This window comes from Sylvia atricapilla, chromosome 11 (assembly GCF_009819655.1).
Source record: "Sylvia atricapilla isolate bSylAtr1 chromosome 11, bSylAtr1.pri, whole genome shotgun sequence".
Classification (NCBI taxonomy): Eukaryota; Metazoa; Chordata; class Aves; order Passeriformes; family Sylviidae; genus Sylvia; species Sylvia atricapilla.
In genome coordinates, this window is record NC_089150.1 from 14477528 (window position 1) to 14499646 (window position 22119).

At 44.6% G+C, this 22119-nt stretch overlaps 3 protein-coding genes across 3 annotated transcripts in view; 1 reads left to right on the forward strand and 2 right to left on the reverse strand.

The window, feature by feature from the left end:
* LOC136366000 (2'-5'-oligoadenylate synthase 1-like) overlaps nucleotides 1-22119 on the forward strand; it is a 239022-nt gene that overhangs the window by 40538 nt on the left and 176365 nt on the right. The window lies entirely within an intron of this gene.
* BRK1 (BRICK1 subunit of SCAR/WAVE actin nucleating complex) lies at nucleotides 1797-2348 on the reverse strand. Its single transcript, XM_066326777.1, has 3 exons — nucleotides 2188-2348; nucleotides 2017-2099; nucleotides 1797-1939 (listed from the first exon to the last, which is right to left on the reverse strand). Exons 1-3 carry the CDS (start codon nucleotides 2303-2305, stop codon nucleotides 1913-1915), a joined length of 228 nt encoding a protein of 75 aa, XP_066182874.1. The 5' UTR covers nucleotides 2306-2348; the 3' UTR covers nucleotides 1797-1912.
* Nucleotides 2346-22119, reverse strand: part of FANCD2 (FA complementation group D2) — a 35735-nt gene continuing 15961 nt past the window's right edge. Inside the window, exons 21-44 of the mRNA XM_066327092.1 lie at nucleotides 21160-21285; nucleotides 20293-20366; nucleotides 20064-20204; nucleotides 19003-19103; nucleotides 18598-18713; nucleotides 17785-17893; nucleotides 17177-17275; nucleotides 16107-16216; nucleotides 15755-15901; nucleotides 14523-14639; nucleotides 13549-13677; nucleotides 13235-13350; nucleotides 11621-11734; nucleotides 10937-11064; nucleotides 9522-9621; nucleotides 8672-8794; nucleotides 7904-7997; nucleotides 7352-7423; nucleotides 6468-6506; nucleotides 5959-6033; nucleotides 5696-5770; nucleotides 3114-3260; nucleotides 2525-2608; nucleotides 2346-2437 (exon numbers count right to left, since the gene is read on the reverse strand). Of these exons, the coding sequence (XP_066183189.1) occupies nucleotides 2360-2437; nucleotides 2525-2608; nucleotides 3114-3260; nucleotides 5696-5770; nucleotides 5959-6033; nucleotides 6468-6506; nucleotides 7352-7423; nucleotides 7904-7997; nucleotides 8672-8794; nucleotides 9522-9621; nucleotides 10937-11064; nucleotides 11621-11734; nucleotides 13235-13350; nucleotides 13549-13677; nucleotides 14523-14639; nucleotides 15755-15901; nucleotides 16107-16216; nucleotides 17177-17275; nucleotides 17785-17893; nucleotides 18598-18713; nucleotides 19003-19103; nucleotides 20064-20204; nucleotides 20293-20366; nucleotides 21160-21285 (2514 nt within the window). The 3' untranslated portion in view covers nucleotides 2346-2359. The remainder of the gene's footprint in view (nucleotides 2438-2524; nucleotides 2609-3113; nucleotides 3261-5695; nucleotides 5771-5958; nucleotides 6034-6467; nucleotides 6507-7351; nucleotides 7424-7903; nucleotides 7998-8671; nucleotides 8795-9521; nucleotides 9622-10936; nucleotides 11065-11620; nucleotides 11735-13234; nucleotides 13351-13548; nucleotides 13678-14522; nucleotides 14640-15754; nucleotides 15902-16106; nucleotides 16217-17176; nucleotides 17276-17784; nucleotides 17894-18597; nucleotides 18714-19002; nucleotides 19104-20063; nucleotides 20205-20292; nucleotides 20367-21159; nucleotides 21286-22119) is intronic.

Below are 22119 nucleotides of genomic sequence, written 5' to 3' on the forward strand. Positions count from 1 at the left end.
AAAACCAAAATACAGTACAAAGAAAAAAGGCAAACAGAATTCCCCAGTATTTAAAATAATGAAATGTACCAGAGCTCCATCTATTACAAGGCTGCATGTTGCAGCAGCTGCTGGAGGAAGCTGTATCAGCCTGAGAATCAGGAGGCTTCACCTCCCAGAGATAGCCTGAAATAAGCAGCACCCAACCAGAAAACCTGGTTCCTTATGGAACCAGTAAGACTCCTTGAAAGGAAAAGGGCAGAACTCTGTACTGCAGTGAGCTCCCCAGCATCCCTGCCAGGACATGAACCAGACAGGCTGATCCCACAGTGCTGAAGCTCTCGGAGAGCACCTATCCTGGGAGGAGAGGTACCTTCCAGCAGATCCCACCAACTGCATGGCAAAACCTACTCCTTTGAGAAATCTTGGTATCAGAGGAAAAAGAGCCATTACAACAGCCAGTCAGGAGACCAGGAAGGGCTCTGAGACACTCCATGTCACTACAATGGATCTCAAGTTAAGAGGTCAGCCCAGTACAGACCCAGTCCTAAGGATGTTTGTGGTATTCTGTCTCCCATCCAGCCTTTGAAGAATCTCAGCATAATTTAGGAAAGAACCTCTGGCAGTCCCTGCTTCCATTCAAAGCAAGGCCAACTTCAACATCCAATTAGTTCAGGACCTTCTCCAGATAAATACTGAGTTATCCCCAATGATGGAGATCTCAGAAATTCAGCACATCCACAGTAAGCAATGCATGGGCCATGGCAACACTTCTGATGTAACTGGGCTATAGAGCAGCCACCTTGGAGCCAAGAGTGAGCTGCCTTCCTTCCATCTATCAATTTTCAGATGACAACAGTCTAATTTGATATGGCCCCTACACCTAAGGGCAGTGACCCACAGCTGTTTCACTCCACTGCAGGGCTGCTATAAAGCACTCATTTCCACAGGCACTATGCTGTAAAAGCAGTCAGGTTTCCCTGATGTGCAGCCCAACCTGACAGCAACCATGAGAGCTGAGGGAAAAACTGCAGGAGTACTTATTCAAACAATGGGAAACAGATTCCTAGGGAGAACAAAACTGTGAGTTCAGTGGAGGACCTGTGTCAACAAGGAACCAGCTGAGGTCAGACAGCCTCAAAAATATAACAAACATTAAGTAACCCAGGTGCTCAGTAAACACTGCAGGCATGACAGTGCCATTATTAAAAACCTAAGATTACAGTTGGAGAATATACCAAGACATTTAAAGCCTGCTGGGAAGCAATAAAACCTTTGCTGATGCAAATTCCATGGACTCCCCAACAAACAGTAAATATGAGCAGTGAATCTGCAGATCTAGATGCCCACTGAAAAACTGAGATAAATAGAGGAGTGGTAGGAAGGGCTGAGAGACCTCCTTCTCCTTGCCACTTGCTTCACAGAGAGGAGAAACACCTCTCCCCGGGTGCTGGCAAAGGTTCCTCTCCTGTGGCATGTGCATCACGCCAGGTGAGCCTGCTGTCTGTCCCCTCACTACCCTGGCATGTGCACAGGTGAAGGCTGAGACACCCTCCAGACCACAGAGATCACCAGATTTTCTGCTGTGATCCCAGCAGGAGCACAAAGCACCCCAAAAGCCGGCTGGGTGCCTCCAGCAGCTGACAACAGCCCGGCCCGTGGCCGCTGTGGCACAGCCCCCATGAGCGAAGAGGAACGTGTGCCCAAACCCCGTGGGTCAGGCGGATGGAAGGGCAGGCTCTGGACATCCAGGACGGTGGCAGGGAGCCGGGCATCCCGCGGCCCGGCCCCAGGCAGGCACGCAGAGAGCAGGCAGGGCAGGAGCACAGCGGTTTATTGGCAACACGAGCAGAGGCGGCGGCGGTGGCGGCGGGCCCCGAGCGGGGTGCGGGGCGGCGGTGCTCCGGCGGCGGGGGCCGGGGCCGCCCCGGGCCTATGTCAGCGTCTCCCCCTTGGTGACCTATAGGAAAAGGAAAAGCCTCAACCAGGGCCGGCCCCGGGCCCGGCCCGCACCCGGCCCACCGCCCCGCTGCTCACCCGGGCCTCGATGTACTCGATCCTCCGCTCCAGCGCAGTCAGCTTCTCGTTCAGGGTGGCCAGTCGGGACCGGCACGACATGTCTGCGGGGAGGCGGCAGTGAGACACCGCGGGCCGCCGCACGGCCCGGCCCGGCCCAGCCCGCCCGCAGCCCCCGTCCCGCGCGCTCACCGAAGGAGTTGAGGAAGTCCGCGATCTTCTTGATGGAGCTGGTGATCACCTCGATGTACTCGCGGTTGGCCCAGTCCTGGTGGATCTCCCGCTGCACCGGGTCCTCCTGCACCGACATGGCCGCCGCCGCCGCCGCGCCTGCGCGGGAGCCGCGCCCCGCCCGCCCGCCGCCTCAGCGCCGCGCCGCCGCGGGGCCCGGCCCGGCCCGGCCGCCGTCCCCGCTGCTGTCCGTGTCGCTGCCGCTCGGCTCCTGCGGGACGCGCCGCCGTCAGCGCTGGGACCGCACCCCCGCCCTCCCCCGCCTCGGAGAGGCGCAGCCCCGCGGCCCCTGAAGTACCTCCTCAGCGGGGCTCTCCGCCGAGTCCTCCTCGTCCTCATCCGAGCCCCTCTCCTCAGAGGCCTGGGTCAAAATTTCTTCTCCCTAAGTTGAGCAGAAGATTTGTACTGTGTGTATGTGAAGCGGCCAAAGCATATCAGGGTGGGATGGAAGAAAAGGGCATTTCGTTGCCTTCTTAAGTAAAAAGCTTTAGAGAAAAAAATGAGGTTTTGTTTAACTGTCCTGTTTCTGCAGTGAAAGATGAAGAGCCAAAACTGGCTTCTTTTAAAGCCACACAAAGTGTGAAAGTGTTCAGGTGGCCTTCATCTTTTCCCTCTTGTGCAGTTCCTGCCACGGAACAGCCAAAAAAATCCCCGTACTTGTTCATTACAAACAAATCCGACCACTCAGTGTGAGAGCCTAGAGATGCAGACTCTTCATCTTGAAAGAAAATACTTCTCCTGCACTGGATATGACTATACTATGGTCACACTGAATTTGGTCTTTTTAGCTATACCCACACACGAGGGGAGAGTTAGAGTTGTCTGGACAAGATGAGCACTGTTCTCTCCCAGATTTTTCTTGCCCCAGGCAGGGCAGTGATTCTCACCTGAAGATCCCGATTTTTGAGGATGCCGACCCAGAAGGCCTCCTGGCAGTGGTTGAATGCCAGCATTGCTTTTACTCTGTACACAAATTGTTCCAGGGACTTCTTCAACAAAGGCACATGGTTGGTCAGTCCAATGTCTTGGTGAATCTGTGCAACAGTAAAATGTGACGAGGATTGATTCTTGCCTAAGTGTTCTGGCTGTTTAAAAGGCATTGGTTATTATTGGGATGGACATGACCCTCACAAAGCTTGCCCAGATGACATCACTTCTTGGCCAAATTATAGCCATTGTTAAAAAATAAAGCTCAGATCAGAATTTTGTTTAAACTGATCCCTTACAACAATCCAAATACCTACATTCACTTGGATTAAAATAAAAGAAGCCTGTTTTTGCCATGAACTCTAGAGAGAAGCTAGTAATTCCTCTGCTGAATTCCCAAGCTCAGAAAAGAAAAAGTGAGAAAGGTGTTAAATATACCACTTCCATCACAACCTTTTCTTGTTCGGTGCCTTGTGCAATTCCTTTACATGGAATGTGTGTGCATTATAATCTCCAAAGCCAGCTTCTCTGGAGCAAAAAAGCACTGGCTTTTGGAGAACTAGGACAGGAGGAACAGATGGAGTTGCTGTAAGCAAAAACCACCAGAGGAAGGGCAGCTATGCCAGGTATCCTAAGAGATTTAACTCTGGGTGAGCATCTCCTCCTGCTAGGCTTCAATCTGCACTACAGAACAGTCACTGCTAAACCAGAAAGCCTGTCAACCTGCCAAAATCTGCACAGTCATTTTGTACATAAGTATTTTCCTCTTTCATGACAATACTTAGTAATCTTCTGGGATTAAGATGCTCTCATTATCTGTACCCTGAATTCAGGTCACCTGCAGTTCTTGGAAGAGTTCAATATGCCTGGGCTGAGGGACACTGCTTTGCTTCAGGTTCTGCCAACAGGAAATCGTTAACTAATTACCAACAGCAAGCTATTCTCTAGCCCATGTAACAGGCAGGAGCTAGCAATCATCAGCACTAATCAGAACCAAATCAACAGAACCCTTGCTAATCATACAACCAACATTCACAGTGCTCCCTGGGCCCTGGAACCTGCCCAGCTGTTGAGTTTGGAGACTCAACAAAAATACAGCATTGGCAAAAATCTGTCTCCAGAAACTGTCCACATGCCCAGGGTTAGATAAGTAAACAGAAAAGAGGCTTGGTGTGAAAGGGGAAATGACAAACACTTCAGAAATGACAGGTGTGGCTGATTGCTATTGCTTGCTGTGTAATGCTCTTTAAAGACACATGTATTGAGGGAGAGTGACAAATCTTAGATGACATTACACAATGGGTTAGCCAGCATTCCTGAGGTTTGTATGAAAGTGAAATCAAGGTTGGTTTAACAAATTTTGGTGTCAACTCCTTTTCTAACAAGTATGGAGCATTCATTGTGTACATTTATTTGCCCCAGATTCAGTTTCTGCCTTCTCACTCTTGCAAAATGATTTGGCACAGAGACCTGTACCAGAGAAGTGGTAGAACACAGGTGTTCATTGATTGCTGCTCAGTGCTAAAACAGACCATGGAACACAGCAGCTAAAAATGCTGGTAAAATGCAAAGACAAACATAACATAGAAAGCTGCAATGCTGGTATCCTGCTTACAAGGTGAATTGTGACTTTAAACCAGGCATGAGGATTTCACTTTCAAACACGAGAAGGACTTTTTAGCATTGTCAAGGTTTGTGCCAGCTTCCGATTCTCACCCTATGCTGAGGGCTGCAACAGCATGTTCTGATCTTCATCTAAATATCTATGCATCTGATGCCAGTTCTGGCCTAAATGGGTAGCAAATCTGGATTGGGAGCCATGCTGGTAGCTGGGTTTCTCCCTTCAACTGCTTTGGCAAAGCTTTCTTCTTTGACAAGTGTTCAAAAATCTTTTAGGAATGAGGAACAATGTAGCACACATGAAGTTCTGTCTCCTGTGTGATTCTCTCTTGCAACAAGCACTGTCTCTCCACACTGTAAGCAAAGTTCTAATGGTCTCCTTCCTTCCTGCCTCAAGTCTCCCACAGAGACAGACTCTTAAGTTACCACTGTCCTCCTTCTCCCTTTGCCCATACCAACATAATAACATAAAAGCCACCTCAAGAGGACTTTGATCAGGGTTTTTCCCCATCCACCTCCTGTTGCTGAGTCTTCTGACTCACAAGGTTGTTCATCTTTGGCAAAGCTTCTCTCCTGTATTATCAATCTGGCATCTGTACTTTGTTCAAGGTCTCTAAGGTCATAGCCTGTGTACTCAGAAGCATCCCCTTACAGATGCCAACAACTAAAGATGTCCAGAACCTCTGTGCTAAAAAATATTATGCCAACCTGACCTAACATCCAAGTCAGCCACTTCCAGAATAAATGCTTCAACTTTTGGGCCATTAAACAAGTCTATTTCACCTTCTCTCAGAGTTTTTGCTAGCACAGATACTGCTGGAAGCATGCAAGTAGAACCTGCCAGTGCCCTAGAAAAGCAGTGTAAGGGAAATAATACCATCCTTAGGACAGGAGTTTGTGCTGCAATTGGACCTTATCTTACCTTGGAATGGCCACACATGTGATGAAGTTGTCTGGTACTCAGCTGCAAGGTTTTCAGCAAACTCTGCACATCATCCTGCAATAAATAAGCAGACCAGCAAATCATTCTAAAAGGTCTTTTCCAGAGGGAAATAAGAATATTGAAACAGCCTTAGTCCTAGCAATCTTTTCAAAGGGTTATGGGATAGAGGTAAGATGCTTGTATGCAGGAAGTATCAGTCATGATTCCCAATTGGTTGCAGGCAGTTCTGTCCCCAGGAGTACCGTGTGCTTTTTAAAGCTGTGGTCCAGGAGAGGCATGGCAAGCTTCAGAAATGCTTCTACAAAGAGGCGGCCGTACTATGAAAGAGAGATAAATATATCAAAAAGCAAATTTAAACTCTTTATCAAAGAACCATTACGAAGTCAGATGAGATAATGATATAATCTTCCAAGCTACTGTTATTGCATAGAAAAAGATTATATTCATATGAAGGCTATACTGGAATATACAGGTAAAGGGTCCCACTTTAATCACTGCAAAGAGAGGCTAGATGGACATGGTCTCATCATTGTACACATCCCTGCTTTTATCCACCAGGGATCTGGGAATAAAACTGACCTAAATGCAAAATCTTAGAATCATTATACATATATATGTATAGCAAGGTGTAAAGAACACAGTATCTGCTTCTTCCAGAGAATGCAGTACCCACTCTACTGCATTAGAGGCAATGATTCAAGAAAGCTGGTACTTAAACTGCTTTCTTCAGTTATCTTGAACTTTTGCTTACCTTCAGGCAGATGTTGAGTACAGGCCTGCTGTCAAACACCTACATGGACAAGAGGAAAAAAAAGAGTCAGATCTGTCCACAAGTCTAAAGAAAACCATGTAAGCACAGCACCAAGTTAAAAACAGCCCTTCATGGCACAACCCCGTGAATGTGTGAATCCTGCTGTAAGGCAACATCCATTCCCATGTTTCAGCAGGAACACCACACAAGCACATGAACTGTAGTGGCTTTCAGGTGGAAGCCCTTGGCAGGATTGCTGTTCAGAGATCTAAGGTACATCTTTTGCAGATGGCACAAAATTATCTCAGCAAGTCTAAAGTTCTTAACAGTTCAGGACCCAAAAGACCCAAGCCCAGCTGATTGGCAAATAATCACCTAATAGACAAAGCAAAACTGAGATGGGCAAAATAATATGAAGGTAACTCTGGCGCTCCTGGAGTAAACTGAACTATGGACAAAACTGAACTAAATGGTCCAGCTCTACCCTTTATGCTCTCCAAAGGCATCTGGAGCACAGGTAGGGCTGCAGTGAATGCTGCTGTGTAGAAAAACCTGGGGTTGCCAATTATCACTTCAGATATGTAAAAATAAACAGTAATGATTGACCTAAGCAAGGAGAAAAATGGAGCTGTACCTATCACTTTCTAGCCCAAGCAGCATCACACTCAGAGACACGGAAAGAACCAGCTCCAAAATTGACAGAAGGATATTTCATCCAGTGGGACTGGGCACAGATTATAACTGGCTTTAATTATCACCTCCAGGTTGTTCCACTAGTTGGTCACCCTTCCCATTTTTCCCCGTTGCTCATAAGCCTGGGCCTTATGAACACCAGGCCTTACTGGGAATTTGGAGGTAAAGCAGAAAAACAACCAGAACCTCACCTTGACCAGGTTAATGAGGATGTGGAAATTCCGCACAGCGATGTTCCAGTGCAGCAGCTTCTCCAGTTGCACCTACGGGATGCAAGGGAACAATAACCCAAGATGGTGCATTTCCTCTCACCTTGCTGGATATTTATCACAGCAGAAACACCCCATGGCAATTCCAACCTGATCAGTAGCTTTAAGTGCTAGGAGTTAACTCAATTCCTTGCTCTCAGAGCAGCTCTTGGTTGCAAAATAGTGTTGTGCTCCCACACAGGTGTGCAGACCAACTGCACAGGTTAGTATTTTGCTGATTAATGCCTATTTTCTGGTTGCAGCTTCTGCTGGATTTACTAGATTTTTGACATAATGCAAATCAGGAAAAAAAGATGCTACTTGTATGTTACTCTGCATATCAGTGTTGATATACATTGAATGAAGGTGTCTGACTGCATTTCCTAGACAAAGTTCAGAAGTAAATTCCTTTCCAATCTATACACCTTTATTGTACTGTCCAGTTTAACTTAAATTTTCTTCCCCTTACAGAGTCCAGTGTATTCATTTTCTTACCTCACTTGAGTCTGATGGTTTCCCAGCTGGGATGCTTTTCACTGAACTCTCCAGCTGAGCCATCATTACTCTGAAGAAAACTGGGAATGTCTGCCTATGGAGAAAATTAAAAAACTGGAAGTCACTTCTGAGCATTCTGATAGGCTGCCACCAGAATGATGCAAAAAACTCAAAGGCTGCCCAGCTGGGCATCCTCCTCAACAGGAAATCACAGGAGATTGGCCCTAGGACTCATGAACAGGTCTAGGCTGGCCCAATTGCCCAGACAGATGGAGAATCCTGGGAAGTCACAAGCACTTCCCCAGTGTGAATGACACTTAAACACCACCACTTCCTTGCAGCTGTAGGGGTACACAGTGAAAGGCTTGCAGCTCTCAGCGCAAGATGATTTTGGAAGTTTCAGAGTGCAGGAAATTTATTCATCCCTGTTTCCAAATTCCTATGCTGGGGCAAAAAGCACCCTGAGTGTGTTTATGCACACTGCGTATCAGCCCAGATTGCCTACAGCCACCTCAGGCCTCTGAGGCTGACTTTTGGAGTGCTTTATAGCACCACAGTAGCACAGAGACAACACACTTGGTGACAGGCAGCAGTTCATTCTCCAGTTAAAATGACTTACAGCAATAAACTCAACATCATGTTAAGCACAGGACATTCCATTTTGGCATAAAGCAACCACATGCTACAAAATAAGACAACTAAATATTTAAAAGCAGAAATTCTCATTATGCATATCACAGAATTCAAACTTTCTATTGCTACAATTACCTGCTTAGGGTAGGATAAGTAGAAGAACATCCATCTTTGGCAGAGTTCATCAGTTCAGGAACACCAACACTGGAGATTTCCTCTATGGCTTTCAGTATGTTATCTGTGTGCTCCAGGTAGATACTAAATCCAAAACCAACACAGCTGATCAGTAGATACCATGCAGAATGACACACCAAGGCCTTGAATACTGCCCTACCTGAAACATGGCCTAAAACTGTCAAGCTCTTCCTGCCAAAGGCAATCCCATGCAGGAAACCCAATGCACTACTTAGAACTGTCACAATGATGCCATTAAAAGTTACCATGATCTGAAACATACATGGATTCAGTATTCCCTCATTTCTAGTATTTCAGAAGCATAGGCTGGGAAGAGGATGAGATGGAATTGCCCTTTATGAGAGAGAACACCCAGTCAGTATGGGTTGAACACTGAAATGTCTGTCTGCTATAAGCCACCTGGATCAGGAACCAGCCAACAAAGCCTTCTCCAGACAACCAGGAGTACCCCATGTTGCAGGCCCTGATCCTCATGGCAGACTAACCACCATGACACCTGCTGTAAGGACAGCCCAGCAGGGCATAAGCAATCCAGGAGTCTCCTGGAGGGCACTGATGAGAACCTCCTGACACAAGTGACAGATGACCTGATAAGGAAAGGTGCTCAGCTGCACCTCACACTTCAAACCAAGAAAGAAACTGTGCTTTAGAAAAGGTGTAGAAACAAGGCTTTAGATCAAGCTGTGCAAGCATGAGGGGACATTGATTCAGAGAGGCCATTTCTCTGCAACAACAGTAATCACTAAAAAAAATTGTCTTGGTGTGCCTAAGGGAATGGCTTGAGCCTTACCAGAGCAGGGCGTGCAGGGCACTGTTGAACTGGGTGCCCTTCTCTCGGTCTCCACTGGGCTTCACCCAGGACTGGCAGAGGAACTGTTTTGCTAGAGAAGCTGGGAAACATAAGGGATAATTTAGTGAAAATAATAAAATAATTCCTTTTTCTATACAAAAGCAGTGTGTTCAAATGATTTTTTGAAAGATCACAATATCACTGCCCTTCATGTGCCTGAACTTTCTAAGTCAGAATGCATTTTCCCTATAAAGCTGCAAGGCCACAAGGACATTTATCATCATAACAAAGCATTTGCACACTAGCATGTTCCTTGTCTGGAATACCTGTTCACAGCAGAACCATGATCCACCTCTGGCCACTTCTGACAAACTTAAGTTAAACCTTATTTGTTTGGTAGCTCCTACAGTGTGCATCTGTTTGTTTTTAATTAGGCCATATGCAACCCTTAGGGTATCCATTTCTAGAAATAGAATTCCAATAACAAGTGACTTGGCCTTTTGGCCATAGCACTATAATAATAAATATGAACAGACAAGTTTAAAGTCTACAGATTTCTGAAATCAAAACTGCTAACAAACCTGTTTGTCTCTTGCAGAATTATTTAAAACCAGGAAATGATTAGTTAAAATAGGTTGTTGCCTGCCACACTCAGTCAGCCATTCTCCCAACGTGGGACTGTTTAAAATAGTAAAATTGTCTTTAAAGAGAGAACTTACAATTCTGTGTGGCTGTGGGGATTGAAGAAGGACAAATTCTAGAGGTGTCTTAGTATGACAAGGAATAGCTGAGAGAGGCAACTGTCTGGAGTCTTTATTTCAGTGTGTGCTGAAGTGAAAGTCAAGTAGTTTTCTTGTTTATTCCCTGCAACCATGTCTGTCCTTTATCTGCTGTTTATCCTACATAATGGGTCCTAATCCATGAGAGAAGCTTTCTTAACTGAAAACATTTGTTGCATGGGGTTAAGAATTTACAGGTTTTCCTCTCTCTGCCCTGGAGTAACAGCTGTATTTGCAGCTCATTTCCATAAATTTTAGAAATGAGCTGTCAGAGATGTCTGTACTTACAGTAGGAAGTTACATCAGATCAAGTCTATGATCACTCACCTCCATAACCAGTGATTAAACTGGTACCAACACTGAACAGGAGGCTCATGCTTAGAACTCCAAAACGTTGTGAAGCTCTGACTTTTAAAAACACAGCTGAGAGAGCTGGAGTCTGCCTGTCTGCATGTGACTGAGGCACAGCAGAACAAATACCAAAGAGGGTCCAATATATTTACTGCTGTTCCCTTTATTAATGGCTAGGACTCTTCACCCAGTATAATTACCAAGATGTGAAAGAGAAATCTCTCCCTTAAAAGGCAAAAGACCACACAAAAACTCATCTGAGAGGAGTGACTCTTCACACATTACCCATTTTGTCCTTCTTCCAGCCAGACATGGGTTTCTCAGAGATGGCAGTCAGGAGCTGAGTGAGGATATAGGCACAGTGGAAGCTGGGAACACTCTGCTGGAAATTCAGCAGGTACTGAAAACTCTCACTGGGGATGACAGGAAAGGGAAAAGGTAAAAACAGTGCAGACAGGGTAATGTCTCAGACACACATAAACAAAAAGGAAGCCTTAGACTATCTCAGATACAAGGCTCCATATCCCAGTGTTTTGTTTCTGGCAGTGCCCTTCTGAAGAAGGGGTAATCAGCCACTAATACATAGAAATTCAGTCACTGAGAAAATTCTCTCAAGCCCCAGCCACTCAGAGTCTAGCAGCAGCTTTATACGCTGCCCTTTGCCTAATGTATCTGTAAGCATTTTAACTCTCCAGAACATGGTCATTCCTTCTGTGACTCCTACTAATCTCTTTGTCTCAAATAGCATACAAACAAGTGAGTTCCACAGATTCATGCATATTTTACATTTTTTTGCTCTTTTAATGAGGTTTGACTACACCGCCGTTCAATTAAATACAAAGCACTGTTTGAAGTGAGTGTAGTCCTTATGAGAGCTCCCAAACACACATTTACCCATAACACCCACATAAAACAGGGAAAAATCCCTGAAATTTGTTCATTTCAAACCTTGTGAAATATAGATTCTACCTTATCAATTCCTCAAGAAGAAGAAACTCTGTTTCTCCTGGCTTTAGCCTGTCTGCAAGCACCTGGAGAGCTGACGTCAGCAAGCCAGTATTCTCGTGCTGAGAAAAACCATTCCTGAGGGAGAAAAAATCCAGTTCATCATCAGAGTAGAAGAGGTATCAGATGCAAATCTAAGATGCATATCTAAGCCTATTTGGCAAGACGAAAAATAGAGAAGCTGGATACTCAAGACAAGTCCTGCAATATGAAAGTTATAAAGGGACACAAAAATTGAAAACTCAATTGGAATGGAAAGCAATGAGCACAAACAGTATTAACTTTTCAGTTAGACTGCAGATCTAGTTTGGTGAGGAGAGGCCATTTCCCAGAAGTGGAGGTCCATATATACTAAGCCAATGCTATGTAGACCTAAAACAAAGGATGTATAATGGCAGTTGCTGTGTAAATGCAGTGATCATGGGTAATCACCTCCTAAACAACAGGTAGGAACCTAACAGAGGGAAAACTCTATAGAGATCTTCATTATTTCTCTGAGCTCCCAGGGTCTGTGATGTATGCCAGAAATAGTCAAACACATCCACATTCCAATTCTATAGACTGAACAGGTGGACTTGATAATGGTAATGCTCAAGTGCACCTGAACCACACGAGTTAATGAACAATTGGTAATGTGAGAGGCCTTGACTAAACAAACGTAAAAAGAGCTGTAATTTGGTGGTTGAATTTTAGTGGCTGCACAGCTCACCCCAATTTTGCTGACCTACAGCAAAACAGATTTTACACTGGACAGCAAAACTGATCTTGAGTTGTCTGATACAAAACTGACCAGGTATCTTTGATTTACAAGACAGGTGGACTCAGGAACAACCAACATTCACACTGGCTAAAGAGGAAATGACAAATCTGAGAATGGTCAAGAGTGGATCAGGGGCCCTGAGGTTCCAGTAGAGGTCAACAGGAGGCAGACCTCAGACCTCCCTTTTTATGCAGTTACTACTGTTTATGAAGTACAACAAAGGTAAAATGCTTTCCACATGCAAATCTAAATTGGGGTTTAGAAAGAAACTTTTATGATACTATCTTGGATTATATTAGCAGATGCAGAAGTCTGAAGGCTGCACAAGCATTTCCAAGTCTGACATTAATGAATCCAGCTTGAATGTATCAACAGCACTGGCTTTTTGTCACTGAAATACACATTCCTCCTTTCCCACTGGCAAAAGAAATTCTTCTATCACTCAGGATTCAGGCAGTGACAATTTAGCAAAGCATGAGCAGAAGGAAATGGGAAAGGATGGGTAAGAAATTCCAAGATCCCTAGGAACACTGGAAATTGCACAGCTAGGTGGGCCAGTACACCTCTTATGCTGATCTTGACCCAAAAGTCCACTGATTGAATTCTACCTAGTTCAGTGCTTCATCACCTACAGCTTCAGCACAGCTCAGAATCAGGCAATGAAGCCTGGCTTATCTAAGGAGTGCTTAGAAGCCTCCACCCACTGCAGTGGGTTGTTTTTCATGGCTGACAGGCTTTTGGCAGGGTGCAAAGACTTTGAAGAAAGGAAACAAGAAGCAATAAATGGGTACAACTATGGACTTTTCTTTTAAACTCACCAAGAAAATAAGGAGCGAAAAGTCAGTAACAGCAGTTGGTAACAAGAGGACATCAGCTGGTGCTCCTGGATGTTCACTCCTGGTTCATCTTCTGCACCCTGGTTTTGTACAGCTGCCTTTAATACAGAAAACAAATAATTTATTAAACACTATTCCAGACAAATATAATGGCACAAGAATCCTTTTCCATAAATTTAATCTTTAAAAAACCTGAAGAAAAGAAAATTACTCTTTTTCCCCTGAACAAAATTAAAAGTATCTTTACAGGAGACAAAATTCGAGGTATTTTTTGGTCAAAATTGCTTTCCACTGACCTGGAAATAGTTATGCATATTCTCCATGTGCTTACACAGTGGCTTGAGTAGATCAACCACACACATAGCGACTTGCTTGGGAGATCTCTGACACAGATGGGAAAAGCCAATATCCTTGTTGCCTCTTTCCTGCAGCAACCCAAAAGATTAAAGTTGCTTCATTAGCTTCTCTTGGGAGTAGTTTCAATTGCTACATCTTAGACTGCTGCCAAGCAGTGCAATTCCTGATGCCATACAGGCTCAGGAAGGGTCAAAAATTTGGCTTCTGCTGAACAAGAACCACCAACTCAGACAAGTGGACAACAGCTGACTAAAAGGATAAAACTGATGTGACACACAGCTCTCTTATAGAATCAATTAGGGTGAAAAAAACCTTTAAGATAGAGAATCCAACACTACTCAAACACTAAGAGAAGACAGTCTCTGCATGTGGGAACTAAGATAGGTGGAAAGACAAGGAGAAAGAAGATTAGATATGAGGAGCCCATCCAGTTTCAGTGCATTCTCAGTTTAATGCATTGGGATATGCATTTACTTTCCTCCTGAAGGCATCAGCAAAAAATCCCTGCACTCAGGGGTGTTTCTAATGCAGAAAAGAATCAGAAACATGGCTGTAGCAGCTTCTGCTGGCTGCTGCAGCCATCTGGCCTGGCTAACTTTGAACAGCACAACCAGTCTTCCCAGGGAGGATTAGGGAAAGGGTCACTTGAGTTTTGAGGCTACAAGACTCACTCAGTTAAATTCCCTTTCCTGAGACATGCAGAGAACCAGATGCTGCAAACACTTCATCAAGAGCAGTGTACGCAAGTCTTTTAAAGAGCAGGTGCTGCTCTGGCACACAGCTGGGTGTCACACTTCCATTTAACTAACAAGTGAAAATAAATCTGGAAAGCATTTCCCAGGAAAGGCTTGGAAGCCCCTGATGTGCTCTGCCTCAGCCCAGGCCCGGACCCATCGCCTGCTGCTGTTCTTGCCTTTGGAAAGGGCACCCTCCTTGTGGAGCCAGAGGGCAGAACATGTTCCAGCTTCCAGCACAGGTCATCCAGAAGGAAGCAAAGCTCAGCAGGGCCCAGCTGCACAACTTCACGAGCCTGCAATTAAAAAAACAGTCAATCCCAAGACCCAGATGTAACTGTAGTGCCTTGAAGCTCCAGTATTCTCTGTTTCCAGTTATGACTCCTGAACTTGTTAACCTCAGGATGGACTTATTTGGTAGATGCCTGGTTTTATGGCTCCTCCATGGCAGGTATGAGGCATTGGTTCTGGTTACTCCAAGCATGAAACCATCCTGATGCTCAAAACAGCTGAGGCAATATCAGTGCAACTTAACTGAGAGCACCAGATTTATATACACTGACATTGAAAATAAGCTCCTAAAGATAAAAACAGGTTTAAGCCCAGAGAGTCACAAAATTCACGAACTAAGTAACAGTCAAGAAGTATTTTGAAAAAATGCCACATAGCCCAAGAGACTTGTCAAACAGTCTTCCAGTTGGCCTGTGACCTGTATGCACAGAGACAGCTGTCTGCAAGGGCAAACCAGGCTGAGCTCCAGCCTGCCATGGCCTTTTCACATTTTATGCATTTACTGTAGCCTGACAAAATGAGACTCCAGACAGAGTCAGCCTGCCTACAAAGAGGCACTTAAGCACTTCAATTTTCCACAGCAAAAACAGCAATGCAGTTTTTACAAGCTGCCAGATGATACACAGCACCCTGCTCAGTGAGAGCACCTCCATGAGTCCAGTCCCACATTTGTGCTGTTTATGATCTCCTGATGCCTTGAGGTTTTGACACTTGAGTTTTTGCAATACAGGCTTTACTTTATGTCATAGATTCTTGTTGATAGGCAATACTTAGAGTATTTACCACCCTATATCTTAGCTGTGCTCAATATTCAAGCCCCTTTCTTTCCATTACGTCTATACATGCTATACAGTATCTTTCACCTTTGATACAATATTTACATTAGTTTTGTTTTTAACTTCATTACATGTCTGCTTTCCTCAGGAAAGTCCTCTTTTTCTCAGTGCCTTGAATGCTCTCCTGAGACAAATGCTTTCCTGGTCCCCAGCTCACAGCCCTGGACTAACATATCTTAACGCTGACCTGTTGTGCACTTCAGTGGAACAAAGAGGGCCAAAGCCTCTGAGAGAGGCTATTACACAAAGCCTCGGCAGTGTGGGTTTCAGGGTGTTCCACTCACCTCTGTGTGCATCTCTGTGTCCAGGACAGACTTTGTGAGCAGCCCACAATGCAGCACAGAGAACACCTCGAGGTCCAGCTCTCGGAAGTATGGGCGATAGCTCTGCAGCTGTGCCAGAGGATTTCCTGCCTCTCTATCAGCAGCAGTCTGAAAAGGAAATTGCAGGAGAGTGGTGTCTACAGGGACAGTTTACAAAATTCTGATGGGAGGCAGGGTGCCAGAAAGCGGAACTGAACCACTGACTGTGATTAACTTTGGAATGAACAACCCCTCTCTCAAAGCTTTCGTTTATGCTTCTATGGCATCTTTCCTGTTCTGTCTTCCTTGTGAGTCCCCAGGGCTGTACACCTACCTTGTCCAGCTCAGAGAGCTCAGTATCAGGCTGGTTCCCCTCAGAACTGTCATCTGCTTGAGAACGATCTGCAGAGCCAGCTTTGCTGCCATCAGCCTTCTTTTTCCTTCCTTAAAGAGAAAAGCAACTTCAGAATCAAAGGCTACACACTGCTCAGCACTAGGCAGCACTTGCAGCCAGCACAGACTGGACTTTAATCAGCACTAAGAAAGCATGGAGCACAGGTCCATAGAGGAAGTACTCCTTCAAAATACAAAATACACTATCTAAACACTATCACTAAAGTGATGGATCCTCCTCTTGTCTGTAGAACAGTCAAAATTTTCCTTCTGTCTCCAACACACTCCTACATGACAGGCCCAGACTCTGCACAATGGGTTTGGCACAGGAGGGAAAGGCATTCTGATCTGTGGCCTCCTCCAGTTGTTCTCATTGAATGGAATGTGAATTTTGTCCACTTTGGCTTAAAGCATACATGTTCCCAGGAAATGCTAATCTAAACTAGAAATAAATCTAATCTAGAAACAGAACTAGAGACAGGAAGAACAAAGCAAATCTGATTCAGCTTGAAAACTGAGAGGCAAGTTCTGTGTCTTCTCTGTGGGAGCTAGCAATGGGTAAGGATGAAGGAAATGTTTCCTTGTGCAGCAGAGCCATGACAAGGTTCCCAGGACATTGGTTAGGTACAATCTAAAGCTCAGGGGTTTGCAAGGTGGCTCAAGCCACAGATTCAGTACCAGATGATGCCACAAACCCATCAAAGACAGAACTTACTGCTGCAGAAAGTACTTTGGCATGTGAAATTAATCAATGAAAGCCCTGGATTTTCACTGTTAAATGCTATACATCAGCTTTCCCAAGGAGATAGACTATCCAACACCTATTTGGTGTAGGATATTTTTCCATCTCCACTTCAGCTACAACAGGAGTTAATGAGGTAAGATTTCCAGCTAGATAGACTTTGCCAAGAACGTAATGCTTCAGGCAAACACAAGTGCAATGGCTGCAGTGCAATCTGCCAGTCAACCCCCGTGACATCTGTTTGCTTAAACATTTTAAGTTTTCTTTACCACGCCTTTTTCTGCCTGGACCAGCAGCATTAATGGATGGTACCACCTCCAGGGCCTCAGAGTCAAAAGTAGCTGGTGGTGGGACATAGCCAGGGGTTGCTGAAAGAGCCAAAATGTAGAAATTGGGTTAATTCAGCTTCTGAATGACAACATACATGCCAGATACATTTCTAAAGGAAGTATCATAAATTTCACTGTCCTGGTGAAAAAGTGTGGAGTCTGTGACATAGGTGTAAGAATTTGTGTATCTGCTAATGAGCAGTGAGCTGGAATTGCAGTGAGGCAGATTAGAGTGCCTGGGATCTAGGCAGGCTACTGGGAGATGGACAAGGTGTGTCAATACTTGGGAGATCTGCAAAAGTTCGTGTCCTTGCGACTCTAGAGTGTGTAATTTGTGTGCTCCTCACTGAGGAAGTGAATACAAAGAGCAGTTTGGATTTGGACAAATTGAAAATTATAGCTGTCCACGCACAAACTTTTAAAACTGTAAAACTGCCACTGTAAAACGGCAGTGTGTGTTACCATTTGTTCTTCCATTGATGTCTAAGGCAACCCCTTTCACTTCACAGCTGGTACAGGCCCAGAATGTACAAATGTTTCATACTCACCTGCCAAGCATTTTCCCAGCACATTCTGCAGCTCTGTGATGTTCTGTAATCGAGTTAAAACTTTCCCCTTCATCTCAGCATCCTGTTGCTGGCAAAAGGCATTTACAACCTAAAGATACAAACCAAGATCACTGAATTATGGAGATTTGTACCCACTTTACTACTTTTTCTTTTCTGAATAACATTCTCAAGTCCTGAATAGATACATAACACAGCACAAGTGGCCTATTCAGAATGCATGAAAAAGCTCTTCAGAAGTCCATAAGAACATGGATACAATTGGTGCAATCTATAAAAAGCAATAGGACAACACCTATAGATAAAATATTAATTGAACAAGAGGAATTAACAGACAGCACATTGTCAGGTTCTCTGATAGCTGCAGCTCTGAAGACCACTTGGCACTTCCCAGATCTGCCAGGATAGAAGCAGTCCTGGGAGAAGAGCAGGACTGAGAATGTGGAACTGCACCAAATCTGCCATTCTCATGTTATCAGAATAACTGCAGCAGGAAAAAATCCCACTGACCACTAATGCTAGCCAATACATTGTCCAAATCTGCTTGAAGGCACTGCATTTTACCTTTCTGTCAGCTCACAGAGCTATAGAACAGAGAGTACAGAGCATCCCCAAGAAAGGAAATTCTACAGCCTCTCTGAAAGTGGAGCACAACCTGTTAGGTAACAAAAACCACAGTAAAAGACCACAATATTCCCTCCCCTCCAGCTTCCCCTCTCCTGACTGACCAACCTCTACTCTGCTGGGGTTCCCTCACCCCTCCACTGCAGAACCTGCAGACAAGGCTCTACTCACTTCACGAAACCAGTTCAGAGCGTAGAACAGGAGTGAGCACAGAAATTCACGCTCCTGCTTGGACAGAGAGTCAAGCTTCCCTTCAACCTCCAGGTCAGTCAGGTACAGAGGACAACCTGGCACAGAGCAAGAAAAGTATAGGTTGGACTGTTTGCTGCCTATGCTTTGGTCTTTGCACTGACCAAGGTTCTGCATCAACTCCAATGGCTGTTTGAAGTAAGGCCCATCAGTCACTCCCACACAGAACAACTGTCTCCCTGGCCTCCCTTCCACTTTGTGAGCACAGAGCATCTCAGCCTCCTTCACAAAATGCATAACTCCACCTACAGCTGGAGGAAATCTGTGCAGATCTGGCACAGGAACAAGGCAGAAAGCCAGGCTCTATAAAAAGTCCATTTTCCATACCTAGTAAGGCATCAATCTCCTCCAGGCTTCCACTGTTTTGCTCTGCAGTGTAGAGCCTCAGCAATCGGAAACAGGGTGACAGACACATGGGTGACACTGCTCTGGGGGAAAAAAGAAGTGGAGTGGATCTTATGTTTTATCTATCTCTAGAATGCTCACCACTTTCATTATGGCTTGTGTCCTTCCCAGGCCACCTTGCCTATGCCTTCTATTTTGCTTCTTGCAAGTCCCAGCAACATAGAGCAGAAATGCACCATGTGGGTTAGGAAAAAATCCTCCCACAAATTAATAACTGGCAATTACCAGTTTTCTGGAAAAGCATGTAAGGGCAGAAAAATGGCTGCAAAGAACAAAAAACAGGGTCAGATTTACTTCTGGTGGAAATCAAAGTTGAGTAATTCAGAAGGAACCATAAGAAGTTGTGCACAATACAGTATAAGCAGTGGAGAAAACCTCCTTCAATGCTTCGCAGTGTGCCACTGCGCCAATTCTGAGTGACGAAAATTACCATTTTTCCATAGATGCATGCAAAGTAGCTATGTTTTCTCTCATTTTAAAATGATCTTGTCTTTTTAAAAGAACAACTAAAATCTCAACAACATCTTCTGACAATAAATTAAAAATTATGTGAAGGTGCAAATAAAAAAAAAAAGAGCTTTTTTGCAACCTTAACAAGTCTATGAAGTCTATGACTCTTACGATTCTTTCAATTTTGGTGTCCTCCTGTTTACTTAGAGTTTTTAATATCTTACAGGCTTCCTGTTCTATTTGCCAAAGACAATGCTCTGATTTTTCAGTTGAACTTCGTTTTTGGCTGCATGTTTGTGGGCTTATAGCACTGCCTACCATCATGACTCACCCAAGATCACCTAAACAGCCCAAGCCAGAACAGACTGCCAGCTCTCAACCAGATTATGCTTCTAGACCTGAGTTTGTTTAACATCAGAAAAAGGAGAACACTGAAAACTGGTAAATTCTCAGACCAGCTCCTTATCAGGCACCTGAAGTGCACAAATGAAAACACTATCTGTGCAGCCATCCCACAGCTAAGTGTCAAATACCTTTTACTTTGGTTACTTGCTCCAGCGGTGACACTACCAAGCTCACTCTGTGACACCAATGGCAAGAGGTTAATGGCAATTGCTCCTTGACTTTGATCTTCATCCAGATTGTACAAGGACTTCACTGGGAACAAGAATGAACTGCAGGGAAAGACAGACAAGGTCCTGTTGGCAACCTCAGTTCTCAGTGACAGAAACACTACCAATGCTTTATTTGTGATTAGCATACCCGTGCACTGTGGGGCTGAGATCTACCACGAAATCAGTGGGAAAATCCTCCACCAAACTCTTCCCAAACTCGTCCTATAAAGAAATTTAAAAAAACTTGCTCAGCAAAGGTGCTCAATGAAGAAAGCTCCAGCAGCAGCAGTGGAAGATGCAGAAGATAAGGCCAAGCAAAAGTATCCTGGAACCATGACAGTCATGAAGCCCCATGGCCTGCAAGGAGACCCAAGGGCTGCCTTTAGAGACAAAGCCAGGAAACACTGGTAAGTGTGCACAACCAATTTCTTCCCCTGCTCTTTGCATGTGGGCTTGACTACAAGTTCCAGAGAGATGCAGAGAGGCAGAGCAGCTGGCTGGAAGAGGAAAGCAGCCCATATGTAAAAGGAGTTCCCAGCAGGAAGAAAGAGCTGTCCAGTGACCTTCACAAACCTCTTGGTGTCACCATAAATACCATTTATTTATTTATTACCATTTATGACTGTGGCCCTTCCAAGATCTTAGGGATCAGACAGTCTTAATAGTCTGACCCAGAAGCCAATTGCAATACTAAATTTAAAGTTAATTCAGATTCCTTCTGTCTATAAATAGGAACAGCATGCTTTGAAATGTCACTTAATTTCCTTTAAAAGGCTTCCCCATTGTAATGTGAAATTTCACAAAAAGAGCTGTTAAAGCCCAATGAGGAATCTGCCACAATCAAAAAAAGCCAAGAGAGCTGAATGAGGATTTTGTATCTAACCACAGAACAAAACAAGTTCTCCAGACCAGAGTGAAATCCTGAAATTGACTCTATCTCACCAATGTTTGAAAAACATCGTTTTTTCTGAAGAATTCATGTAGGTGATTAAGTTCAAATTGCTCTGCAACGTACCAGGAGCTGCACGTCCAAATTGCCCTTCTGCTTCTCAATCAAATTGGCAAATTCATCATAGTACAGAGCCAAGACCTCTGGTGTTTGCTCACAGCAGAAGCCCACAAGGTCCAGCAGGGTAGACAGCTGAAAGGAGAGAAAACAGTGCAGAAATGGTGATCCAATTCAAGCTTTTACTTTCAGTCTTTTTTACATTAACTTATTGTGAGGCATATTCAAAGCTTCATCTCTAGAGTAACAACCCATAGTGAATATTCTTGAATAGACACAGATTTAAGAAGGAACATGGGCCTTTTAGTGTCCTCTGCCATGAAATAACAGAGTCTGCCCAGGATCACCCTTAAACAGAGTGCCAGCAGAGAGGATTCTTTAACAGAAACTAAAGAAAAAGGCTCCTAGGCCAATCCTGTGCAGTAGAAATAGTTTCTCTGGACTGCCTGAAAGGCACAGCTACCAAAGCTGAGAGGATGGCCATGGTCACCTTTAGCTCACTGAAGCAGATTTTTCTGCATCTTTCCTTTGAAATAACTGGACAGAAGACTTTCACTAAATGGCTGCAGTGCTGCTTGTTCTCATGTAGCAGAGGCAACACCAGGAGGCGCCTTTGTTTCTCCAAAACCATCTGTCCTAGGGTGACTTTATGATGCTTGTACCCCCAGTCATCTGTTCTGTTTGTGCTGTATATTGAGTTCTGTGCCTTTAAGACTGGTTCTGAGAGCGAAGCAGGGGAGAAGGACAAGTGTGGAGTTTGCTCTGGAGAAAGCTGCCTGAGTCCTACACATTTCTTCTCTGGAGTGCTTCATGTGAAGCACAGATGGACTGTGCAACAGAGATCTCCTGTGCTTTTCAGTTAACTATGGCTAGCTAGGGCAGAGAAGTTCCCTGGACTGGTTTTTTTTTTTTTTTTTTTTTTTTTTTTTCCCTTTTTCTTGGGGCTGTTTAAACCTGCTCTGGACTGAA

Bases quoted from the DNA above. Each gene is read 5' to 3' on its own strand.
- BRK1 (XM_066326777.1), bottom strand. From the start codon at position 2,305: ATGTCGGTGCAGGAGGACCCGGTGCAGCGGGAGATCCACCAGGACTGG. The intron at 2,100-2,187 runs GTGAGCGCGCGG...GCCTCCCCGCAG, and splicing joins GGACTTCCTCAACTCCTTCG to ACATGTCGTGCCGGTCCCGA. The intron at 1,940-2,016 runs GTGAGCAGCGGG...CTTTTCCTATAG, and splicing joins TCGAGTACATCGAGGCCCGG to GTCACCAAGGGGGAGACGCT.